At 43.5% G+C, this 11,534-nt stretch overlaps 2 protein-coding genes across 3 annotated transcripts; both read right to left on the reverse strand.

Moving 5' to 3' along the window:
• Window positions 1-302: 302 nt before the first annotated feature.
• LOC120741453 lies at window positions 303-5,349 on the reverse strand. The gene is made up of 5 exons (XM_040044388.1): window positions 5,251-5,349; window positions 4,909-5,166; window positions 1,226-3,319; window positions 1,052-1,150; window positions 303-376 (listed from the first exon to the last, which is right to left on the reverse strand). The coding sequence occupies exons 2-5, from the start codon at window positions 5,162-5,164 to the stop codon at window positions 348-350; spliced, it is 2,478 nt and encodes an 825-aa protein (XP_039900322.1). The 5' UTR covers window positions 5,165-5,166; window positions 5,251-5,349; the 3' UTR covers window positions 303-347.
• Window positions 5,350-8,056: 2,707 nt separating this feature from the next.
• buc (bucky ball) lies at window positions 8,057-11,248 on the reverse strand. Of its 2 annotated transcripts, none has more exons than XM_040043873.1 (7): window positions 10,967-11,248; window positions 10,709-10,861; window positions 9,151-10,614; window positions 9,009-9,065; window positions 8,601-8,687; window positions 8,439-8,512; window positions 8,057-8,280 (listed from the first exon to the last, which is right to left on the reverse strand). In XM_040043873.1, the coding sequence occupies exons 1-6, from the start codon at window positions 10,971-10,973 to the stop codon at window positions 8,481-8,483; spliced, it is 1,800 nt and encodes a 599-aa protein (XP_039899807.1). In that variant the 5' UTR covers window positions 10,974-11,248; the 3' UTR covers window positions 8,057-8,280; window positions 8,439-8,480. The 2 variants fall into 2 exon arrangements, with proteins under 2 accessions (XP_039899807.1, XP_039899806.1); XM_040043872.1 differs by having other exon boundaries at window positions 8,166-8,280; window positions 8,443-8,512; window positions 10,967-11,247.
• Window positions 11,249-11,534: the final 286 nt, after the last annotated feature.

An 11,534-nucleotide genomic window follows, 5' to 3' on the forward strand; every position in this document is an offset into this window, starting at 1 on the left:
TACCTTAAATCTTTTAAGATGTTGAATAATTTAAATCTGATGAGCAGTTCTACTTTCCAAGAAATTTTAATCTGCTGCTCTTTAGAAAAGTGGCATTTCTGATCGAGTGTAAGGGATTGTGTCGTTAGCATAGAAATGGGTCCATCTAGTGGACACATTCATAACTGCAGCTTGAAAACAACAAAAGCGCAGGACAAAAACTTAATTCTGTGTTTATTCAGCAGCAATAAATAGTGAATAATGTGATCACATACAGACAATTAAAGTGGGAAACATTTAAATTAAGTGTACATCAATTTCTAAAAAAGTGCTTTTTCACTTTGTGAGATTTGTGCTAGTTGTGCAGATCAGCATCGTGTGTCTCTGGTATGAGTTCCTGCAAAAAAAGGACAAAACGTTTACACTTCATTTGTTCATATCTGACCATTTTTTCTAAATAAGTAATAAATGATACACTGTTTATATTTAAAGTTCTTATTTTGAGCACTTAAGACTCAGTTGTTTTTTTAAACCAACCCAAATATTCAGAATTAAGGGCTAATCAACTGTCAGACATCCCATCAAAATAAATAACCGTTACATCATCCTTGTCGTTCGTCTGAGCTGCAAACCTCCAAGAGGACATATGGACGAGAGACCCTTCATCTCCCGTTTTCCTTCCTATAACCTTGAAATAATCTGTGCACCATGCTGAAAGATGCCTCAATTCCTACAAAGCATCAGGTGGACAAAGGCTACAAGAGCAGCTATAGTAAAGCATGCACTTCTGTGGAGTGTTTTACTTTCAGGTTAACAGGCTTCGAACACAGCCGGACTCTAAACCCTTCTTTTAAGTGTAAAAGTTACTTCAGTTATTTATGATAGTTCTGCTCTTTACAGTTGTTTAAAAAAAAAACATTTTAAAAAATGACCGACATCTTGTCACACTGCAGCCTGTTCCCTGTTTTGAATTTAGTTTAAAAATCAACCCTGAATATAAAAGGTATGTCAAACACTTCTTACATCTGAGACCATAAAATAAATCTGAAGCATGGTAAAACATTAGGCAAACCTTGTGATTGTGGTTGTGATTTCTTGTGTCTGTTCAAGTGTTGTGATCTGGTTTCATTCTTGGAGCCATCTGTGTCACTCTTAGGCATCCATGATTTCTCTGTTGGCAGAAAAATGTTATTAGAAATGTGGACCAGCATGTAAGGAGAGAATTCTAGATAAACTGCGTGCTCACCAGTTTGCCACCTGTGCATCAGGTATCTCTGGTCCACATTCCTCCAGTTGTCCTGAAGAGGCACAGCACAGTTCTCATCCATTTCCCGGATGGCATTCCCGGTGGTGCAGTGGTGTAGCCTCTCCCAAGCAACAGGCTGATGCTGCAGCTCATTGCACACACAGTTCTTCTCCCTCAGCTTTGGATACATTGCTCCAGGACTCTTCTCCAGGTTCTGCTTGCATGCTAGTGGCCTCTTAAGGTCTGAGAGCTTCCTGAGATTGTCACCCGGCCTCCACCTTTGACCTTTGCGACACGAGCTGTTTTCAGAGGATTCGCCCTCAGTGTCATGGCCCCGATGAGGACTGCAAAGATCAGGATTAGAATCTTTCCTCATCAGCCGCCTCTTGGTGTGAGATTTACATGCGTCACATGTCGGTAAGGGGGTGTCGTTCCACTGCTGGAAGGGAACCGCTTTTCTTTTTAAGTTGTGCCCGTCAAGTCCAGGGCTGACAGACATACAGGTTCTACGTTTTGTCAGACATCTGGAGCAGAGTCTTTCCCTCTTTGGCACACGAGTACTGAAAACGTTCTCATTGAAGCTTCTGCTGAGGCAGCATTCATGGTCGGAAAGGCTTCTTCGATCTGCTTTGCCTTTGGGTTTGTATTTCTCCTTTGGCTTGCGAATATTTAGTTCTTTGTATTCGAGGTCTAGTTTTCGCCTTCGAGCAGAAACATCTAAACCCTGAGGTCGGGTCTGCTTCTTGGGAGCTTGCGACAACTTGTTGCTGTAGTAGACATTCTCAAAATCAGCTAGCCAGTTAGTTGAAGGGAGATAGGCAGGTAATGATTCGAAGGATGTGTCCTGAGAATCCTGGATACTGGTTTCTGTTCTGCTTTGGCTTCGATCTGCCCCAAGAGGAGAGCTCTCCAAATGCTGCACGTCGGATACAGCCGCCATCTCCGTGCACATTAGATTTGGTTTAGAAGATTCTTCCGAAACAGGTGATTCCATCATAGGGCAGATATCAGCTTCAACCACCATCTCATCCTGCACAATGGAGACTACTCCCAGGTCATCCTCTTCCAACGGCGGCATGTCAGTCATAGCTGTGCCATCTTCCGGAGGAGCCTCCTCTTCCAGCATCATGTCTGCAGAAGTCACCTCATTAGTAGTCAGCGTTTCCTCAAGAGACTCTGCGGGACCATTTTGGATCAACGACTCTGAGGAAGGAACCAAGGTGTCGTCCCTGGACCAAACTGAAGACTCCATCTTCCTCAACTCATCCAGGTAGCTTGTATCAAACGACAGGTGAACGACTTCGAGTTGGGGATTCTTGGTCATACTCTGCTCTCTCTCACTCATCACCCCAGCTTCCCCACATGCTGCCTCTTGAGACTCCAAACTGGAAACGACAGGGACCATCTGGTTCCCAGATTCTTCTAGAGCAGGGATATTCTCACCTGTGCTGGGTGCTCCAACTAACAGGATATCAGGACAAACCTGGAGTGCCTGCTCCGACTGGTCTGCAGGGAGGCAGAGTCCCTCGTCCTGCAGGACGTGACCCTGGAGAATGGAGCTACACTGGACCATGTCCTGGGAAAAACTACGGGATACTTCTGCGGTCTCGTGAGAGTGCAGAAGCTGTAGTCCCACAGGTGTGGTGCAGCATTCAATCCTCACCTCTTCAGTTTGAATCACAAAGCTGCCATTTGATGGCGTCCTAATGGTGGACGAGGGCACCATGTCATTACTCTCTGAAGAACTCTCCACAGTCAAGGCTGACGAGAGCACCCGACTGTTGGAGACATTGGTGGTGCTGCTGCTACAAATTGGGAAGACACTGGATGACTCCATGTCTCTGGAATTTGGGGTGCTGGTGTTCTGTGTCACTGAGAGTGGCTCAGTTTGCACCTCGGAGCTGGTCATTTCTCTGGTTGGGGAGTTGTGTTGGTAGCGCAACCTGCGGGCGTGATAGGCCATGGTCTGGTAATACTGGGGGTTTAGCATGCGCCTGTAGTCCATGAGATGAAGGTGGGTATGTGGGACGACAAAGCCAGGTGGCTCCATGTATGGATTAGGCTGATAGTGTGGCATCATTGGCATCCCAAAACCTGTAACAAGACACAAGAGGATTAAGTGAATACCTCCGATTTTAATTTGTTAAAGGCTGCCACTACAATGGTTTACTACTGCTCGTGGGGAGCCAGTTAGTGCATAGCTACAACATTGAAACCACAGCTGCTGCAGATGTTAATAAAAATACAATACAAACATTAGAACTACAGCCATGTAGGGCTATTCATAATGCATACCCTCCTAGTTTGGCACTTAAATTTTAATGACAAGGCTTTGACTGTAGTAGTAAATACTGGGCTGATGAACAAATGAGATGGTCTAGTGTCATCTTGTGTGGGACTGCACAGTATTTACCCTCCTCGTCTCCCCTTTCTACATAAAAATGACCAATATACAGGTGAAGACACACAAAGGAGAGTGCCAAAGACATCATACAATGATTAAATCTCACAGCTGGCAAAACATTGTTGCTTTTTTTTAAAGATATGATTCAAAAGAGACAAGTCTGATGCAGCCTTCCTGAAACCAAAGATTACCACAAGGGAAAAGAAAAAAAAAAAAAAACCCACTACAGCTCAAAGAGCTACATTTAACCATCAGTGGGAAAGAAGGTCATTGCTGATTAAGACCGTTTCATCAATCAGACTCCTTTAGTGCATATCTACTGAGCAGTTTGACACTGAACACTTTCAGGTACAGCTGTTCAGCTGCTTGTTACTGCAAATATCTAATGAGCCAATAGCAAGCTTCTGTTTAAACACCACAGTCTACCTGAATATTGTTGCTGACCATGTAGAAAAAAAAAGAACACCTGCACACATCTTCTAATCGCTGTGTCCAAAAGGATAACACCACATCACAAAGCTCAAGTCAACTCAAATGGGCTTCTTGAACATGGCTCCGTGTACTTAAATGGCCTCCACATTCCCCAGATCCACATCCAATAGAGAACCTTTGGGATGCGATTGATCAGCAGATTCTTACCCTGGATGTGCAGCTGTATGATGCCATCATGTTAATGGGCTGAAATCTCTGAGGAGTGTTAAATCTGGAGCATTAGCGATTTAGGCAGCACTGAATTGGGATTTTGTTTTCTGTTTTTTGTTTTTTAAAGTGACCAAGTACTAGCAAAGTGTACTTAATGAAATGAGTGGATTAGCGGGCAGGGGTTCTCTCATAGTTGACACAAAGGCTCATGTTGGTACTTCAGGGAAAGACAAAAGTTGCAGGATTTAGCATTTGAAGATATTGAAATGCACATTGTGAGATAAAGTCTAGACAGCTTGCCAGATACAAATTTCTGAAATATAATTACACACCTTTTGTGAAATAAGTGTTATTTAATGAGGATTTTAAGCAGACAGCTACAGGATTAAGTAAGAAAAAGAATTAGATACAGGGATTAGATTTCACTCCTCTCAATTATTCCCTAACATTTAATTCCTAATTAATTTCACCATATTCAGAAACAAGCAGAAACCCATTTATTAAACAGGTTCTGAGAACCTGACAGCATTTAGAGGTTTCACAGGCTTGAATAATGTTCAGCATCTACACAAGGATCTTTAGTCCCAAAACTCTCATTAGTCACATTAAAAAGCACTAACAGTTGAGTTAAGCTTACCTAAACCTGGGTAACCATAGTATGGATTGTAGGACACAGGCATGGGCATCGGTACAGGCCACTGTAGACTCTGCATGGGCATGTATGGCTGCGAGGGCTGTATGTAGAAGAAAGGTTTGTGTTGCTGCTCCTCAGCACGTGGAGCCCCTGGAACCGGTTGTTGGGGCCCCTGGGACGGCTGAGCTGCACTCAGTGGGTTTGGACCACGAGGGCCCAAACTGTGTGAATATTGCAAGGTAGACGTTGCTGCCTCCATATCTGAGCAAAGAGAAGAATCAAAATAATTATTGATACCTTGTTACCGCAATACCCTTTGACAGAATAAAAGTGACTTGTACCTACTTGCATAAGGGTTATCCACTAAGAAGCCAACACACCTCCTCTGCGGGTTAAATAGGAAATCAAGGGTGTGCGATTAAGGCCAGGCTGGCATTTTAGTGCCAGGTGACAATTGTCCAGTTAAAGTTAAGCAATTTGCATTAAAAGCCAATGAGAAATGTTTGTTTCCAAAGATCCCCTCCCACTCTGCATCAGCTCACCTGTGAAAAAGGCAGGTAGATAGGCAGATAATAGATCAGAGACGTGGAGAAAGTAAGACTGATGACTTCCACTGACCCAAAACAGGTGACAGGGGAGGTGAGAAGCTGAGTGGCTCTAATGGAACAGAGCTGCTGCTCATTGACGTGATCTACCTGATGAGAGTAGCATTGATAAAAGACGCAAAGCAGCTCATCTTGTCATTTTTAGCGTCTTCGTTAAGTTCCCCCTTACTTGGAGCTGAGCAGCAGTAAAATGCAAAGCACGCATCCACAAGCCCTGTGTGATATTCACGTTTGACCCCTGAAGAGCCAATTATGAGTTTAGATGGGAGATCATTAAGTAGCCTTGAGCAATGTTTAAAGATGGCATTATCCATGAAGAATAAACTAACAGACCGTTTTGTTGACTTTGCAGTGATTTTAAATCAGCACTGCTACTGGAAGAGGCGTTCTATGAAGGCATTAAAGAAAAAAACGTACCCTTTTTCTCACGTACTTCTTTTTCTCACCCTGTTTCGCATGTGGAGACTGAAAAGCTAACTGATAATTCACAGAAACTTTCTTTTATTGTATTGAAAGGTTGTAAATGCAGACACCAACACTAGTGTTTTTACACAGTCTTCAAAGGACCAGCAAACCTGGGACAAATTCTAAATGCAATGGATCGCTAAATAGTTGTAGGTTTTCCTTGAAACTTTGAACATCTTGTATTACACAAGATGAATAAAAGCCCCAGCAGAGTCTGCTGATTTTAATTTAGATGTACAGTATTATTTCCAGTTCACACTCGTGGCCTGGAGAACCCAATACAGCCAGGACCATCACCAAAAAGCAGGGAGGCATTCTCGAGGTCACCAGGCTCCATGCACTCCAGCTCTCAGCTCACAGCTGGATTCAAATAATTGTTTTGGTTTTTTTAGGAAAGCTTCTGAGTGAAACATGTCTGTGCAGCCATAATGAGAATAAATGAGTTCTTTAACAGCTAACGAGACGACCTCTTTTAATAGAGGATACGCTAAAAGAAAGGAAAATGCGATAGCATCCAACAGTTCAAAGCAACAAACCATCAACATAAGGTTGTGCAGATTCTTTATCATACATCTGTTTTCTTAACTACTTCCTTCAGCTGCTCACTTTAGGGGTCACCACACCAGCTCATCTGTGTCCATCTCACCCCATCCTAAACATCCTGCTCTACCACACTAACCCTCTCTTTTGGAGAGAAAGGAGCCGACTCTACACCCTTTACAAGCCGCTAGTGCAAATCAGGAAACTATGAACTAGATACTTTGAACTTTATGCTGGCCTAATCAAATCTGCTTTTGAACGTCCTGTGCTCTGTATTTATGTTACACACCAGTTTTAAATAAATAAAACTGGGGATCGAACCGGCAACCTTCCGATTACAAGACGAACTGCCAACTCTTGAGCCACGTATTAGTTCTGTCCTTCGCTCTAATGGTTGAATTAATTTGACTTAAGTCACAGAAAGCCTCAATAAAGGCAGAAGTTACACCTTTGTCTCAGAATAATGAGGTGGTATTTTTATTTTTCATATGACTTGCATGTCTTGAAAGAACACATGAAGCAATGTGTCTACCATGAATTTTTTTAATCACATCTTCAGGTAATTATTTCCAAACCAACATCAACCAGAGTGCCAGGTAGATTTTGGGGGGCAAACTCAAGGACAGAGAGCAAAGGGAAACCATCACTTTCTTGTGTCCTTGACTCCTCTTCCCACCATAGGTGCAAGCAGAAGAGGTGAAAAAGGGATACAAGGAAAAGGAGTCAAAGCAACAGGTGCTTGGTATATAGTCTCATTTTAAAGTGATATAAATGAAATGACATTTCACACAGCTGTATTTTATGATCTCAGATGTAAAAGTGCTAATGTTGTAATTCAGTTAATAAAATAATGCAACAAGGCAAGATGTACACGGAGAAACGAGGAAGAAAGGATTAAATAACAAACATGAGCAGATGAGCTGCTTAAACGGTCCTCCGTCCACTAATGCTTGTATAGTCCAGCTGTGTACTATGTCTCCTTTATCCAGTGAAGGTAAAAACACTTCCACAACTATAGATCCTCCTGATGGTTCTAAGGAATACAGAAATTAACTTCAGGCTCACAGGCAGGACAGGGAAACAAGGAGGTACACACTAGTGAATGAGAGTAGCCTAGAACACAATCAATGATGCTCAGCTAGAAAACATTGGACTACCCCACCGCCTCCCCCCGGTCAGGAGAGCATCCTTTGAGAGGTTAATCAAAACTGTTCTTCAGTGATTTCAAGGGTCTGCAAATACAATTTGGCATTCGATAATACCAGGTTGATATTAATAGTCTTCAGGACAATACCGAGAAAATCCAACCATTCCCTTTTGAGAAACCTCAGAAACAGACTGAGCAGAACATCAGCCTCGAACGGATCGGCTGATTGTAAAGTGAAAAGAGAATATTTTCCATGCCAACATAATACAGCCAGCTTTGTTTAAACTTTGTGTTTTGCATGGAGGAAACATTACTCCTGGGTAATTCGTTCCTACCTGTATTCAAAATGTTAAAAACAAAAGAGTCACCACAAAGATTAAATAATGACATTTTATTGGACTGGCCCCAAACAATGGCACACCCCCAGGTGTTACTACCTCTGTGAAATCTGTTAATCATGAATAGTGCAAGACAGTGTCACTGAGGTTTACTTCTTTTTTTCTTTTTCTTTTTTACTTTTTTCACCAAACATAAATAGGCCTCCTGTGCGGTGCATTTCACCTAGTGCTCCAAATATCTCCAAACACATCCTTGAACATTTACACCCTTTAGGGGGACCTGAGGGGGAAAAAAAGAAAAACAAAATTAACACACTTTAATAAATTATATAATCAGTTGTCAGTCACTATAAATATATTAGACCCCCCACAGCAGTACAGAGTACTGCAACTGAGTGAAAAGTACCCCATCACATCAAGCATTTTCCTGAATTTCACCTACAGATCCACAAACTTTGTTCAAAAGTCGGTCAAGGGACATTAACATCTCGGTTCCCCTCTCACTGTAGAACCTGAATAAACAACAGAGTAGATTCTGTTAAATATTCACACAGGAAATCTAAAACAGAAGAACTACCTACTAAAGAAAAACACATTAACCTCTGTTCCAGTGTGGTGGCAGCTCGTCGTCGTCACGGGCCTCATCTCTGGGCCTGTGGTACATCACTTTCCACTGAGCACTTGTTTCTTTTCAACCCGTGCAAGCAGGAGACACAACAGTGAGTGAAAGTTTAGTAAAACAACATGCACACAGTAGAAATGTATGAAAACTGAAACTATGCCACAGTAAAACCACACCTTTAGTCAATTAGACTAAAGAGTTTATGGTTTATTTGGCATTTGCATTTTTTTTTTTTTTTTAATTGTATTATTTTAAAATATGACAAACACTGCTCACATCATAAGAAACAAACTATGAAAACCTAAACCACTCAGCTGATGCTGGTGAGCAGAATTTAAAACCAAGCAACAATAAAACTTGAAAGGACAACATTTCGAGTTGCACACCTTGTCTCCTCCTGGGAATCACATCGCCTTCAGTCAGATCTTCTCTGCAGAGCCTCTCTGTGAGAGACAGTTCAGAGTCACTACAATGAACAGAAAGGATCTGAAAATATCACAGGAGGAGGCATCCTTGGCTCAGACTTACCTTGACATGTCCTACACTGCAGCTCGCCGCTGTCCATCTCGCCAGCCTCACCTTCACCTGCCTCTTGCTTGCAACCATCTCTCTCTTCGTCCTGGTCCACTGCATCCGTGGGCTCTTTGTACAGGCCTCTCTTATACGAAGACTTGGCTGGATGCCTTTGTGGTAAAGGGTGAGTCTTCCTCGGTGAAGAATGCTTCCTCACAACCACCCTGATGGGCTGCTCGCACCCTCGTCCATATCTGCCCTCATCCTCCGAATCTCCAGCATCGTCCATGTACATCTTTGAGCTGTGAACTTTGCTCCTGCCCGTCCCTTTAGCGAGGCTCTTCCCACAACACGCGCACACATACCTCTTCGTACCTGGCCGCCACACTTCCTCTACATCCTCAGCAGCACGGGGAGATCCACCAATCACCTCGGTGAGCCGCCTTCCTGCGTACATGTGGTGCTGGGGAAAGAGGTCCACGTCGTCCAGATCCGTGGAGAACATTTCATCTCTGGAGGAGAGTTCATCCAGAGATGGACTAAGGACGCTCATGCGTTCGTGTGTTGGCTGCATGGACAGGTAGTTGTAGTAGTAAGGAGCAGTCGGGGAGCAGAGGTGGCCAGGTCCGGCAGATCCGGCAGATCCAGGTGTTAAAACATCATCGAACGGCAGCTTGAGGATCTGGTAGCTCCGATCAGCTTTGGCTTCATCCAAAGACACTGCTGGATGTTCCACTGTTGAGACGTGGTCTCTGTTTTTAGACTCCTGTACTGATGGCTGAATGGAGGAAATGGCGAGTGAGGCTGGAGTGGAATTACGCGGCTCCTCGGCATCACATCTGGGAACACATTGATCAGTCACTGAGATATCTGACTGGATATCCATGACTTCTTCTTTCCCAAGATGGAGGAAACCATCTACTGCCGACCGCTTGCCCTCAGGACACTCCTCATGGACAGAGGAGCTATCGAGGGGCAATTCCTCTTCCAGTCTTCCTGCCCAACATCCCTGAGCGCTCAGGGTGCCTAAGATCATTTGGCTGGACTCATTGGCTGCAGTGGATCCGCCGAAGGTCACAGTAGTGGACTCTGAATGCAACATGCGAGCCTGCTCTTCATTCTTCTTTTCTTCTTCTGGAGAAAACATTCCTGAGGACTGGGACGCAATTCCGGAGTCGAGTTCTCGTTCGGCGCCCTGCAGTTCATTGGCTCGAATTTTATCCAGGCACTCGATGAGCTTGGTTATAGCATCGCTGGGGTCAGTTTGGGCCTCCGAGCAGGCCGTTTCCCGACGGCCATGAGGCTGTGGATGGTAGTGATGCTGCTGCTGGCGAGGTACGTCGCCCCAGACAGGAGCGTGGAAGCGAGGCTCAAACATTCGCCTGTAATCCATCGGGTAAATAGGAGCATGTGGTAAAACAAAGCCAGGGTATTGCATGTACTGGTAAGGGTGCATGCAGGGGCGGCCAAAGTTAAAAGCTGGGAGGATGGTAAGAAGATAAAGGGAATGAATGGCAATGAAGCTGCACGCACCTTCTGCAGGTTTAATGCAACAGTGGATGAGTGTACATACCTCCAGGCAGACCAAAGTGACTGTATGGGTTGTTGAGCTGCCACTGTGGATAGACGTAGCAGGGCTGAGATGGTGGCTGGACATAGAAAAAAGGTCTGGGATGGTGATTTCTCTGTTGTCCACTCCCAAATGATTGTGGCTGTTTGCTTGCATCTACAAAAATGTGTTTTAAGATCATTAACAAGCAATAAGTAAATAATCTATTATTAAATTAAAGGTTTAATCAGCATGAGATGAGATACTTAAGGCTGCCTTTACCGTCCATTTTCTTTCTCCTTCTTGCTCAGCCTGTCAGAAATAAAACCTCCAGAGGGATTAAAACAGCCACATAAACATCCCCAAGCTTCTGGAAATTAAACTCGTTCGTTTGTTTGCTTGCTTGCTTTTTTTCTCCTTCTATAGTTAAAGTTCCTCTAAACAAACAAAGGTAAAGACGCTTCCCACTCAGGTCCACATGACGCGACAATAAACCAAAGCTGAAACATCTCCGTTAATCAGTCATATAGGAAACAGCTGCAACTCCTGCAGGGCTGCCTGATTCAAGCGCAAACGGAGAAATCAGCATCGCGACCTGATCGGGTTAAAGTAACCCGAATAAATAAATAAATAAATAGTTAGGATTTATTCCAGGGGGTTACAACCTAAAACGGACACACAAAATAAAGAGTCGGCATCAGTGAATAAGTCAATTAAATTATGTTACGCCGGACAGTTATGTCTGAACATGCCAAATTCAGACCAACACCCGACATCGACATGACAGTTATTTTATTTTATTTTATTTTATTTTATTTTATTTTATTTTATTAGCCGAAGGGAGACATAA

Source organism: Simochromis diagramma, unplaced genomic scaffold, assembly GCF_900408965.1.
Source record: "Simochromis diagramma unplaced genomic scaffold, fSimDia1.1 OVJJ01000602.1, whole genome shotgun sequence".
Lineage (NCBI taxonomy): Eukaryota > Metazoa > Chordata > Actinopteri > Cichliformes > Cichlidae > Simochromis > Simochromis diagramma.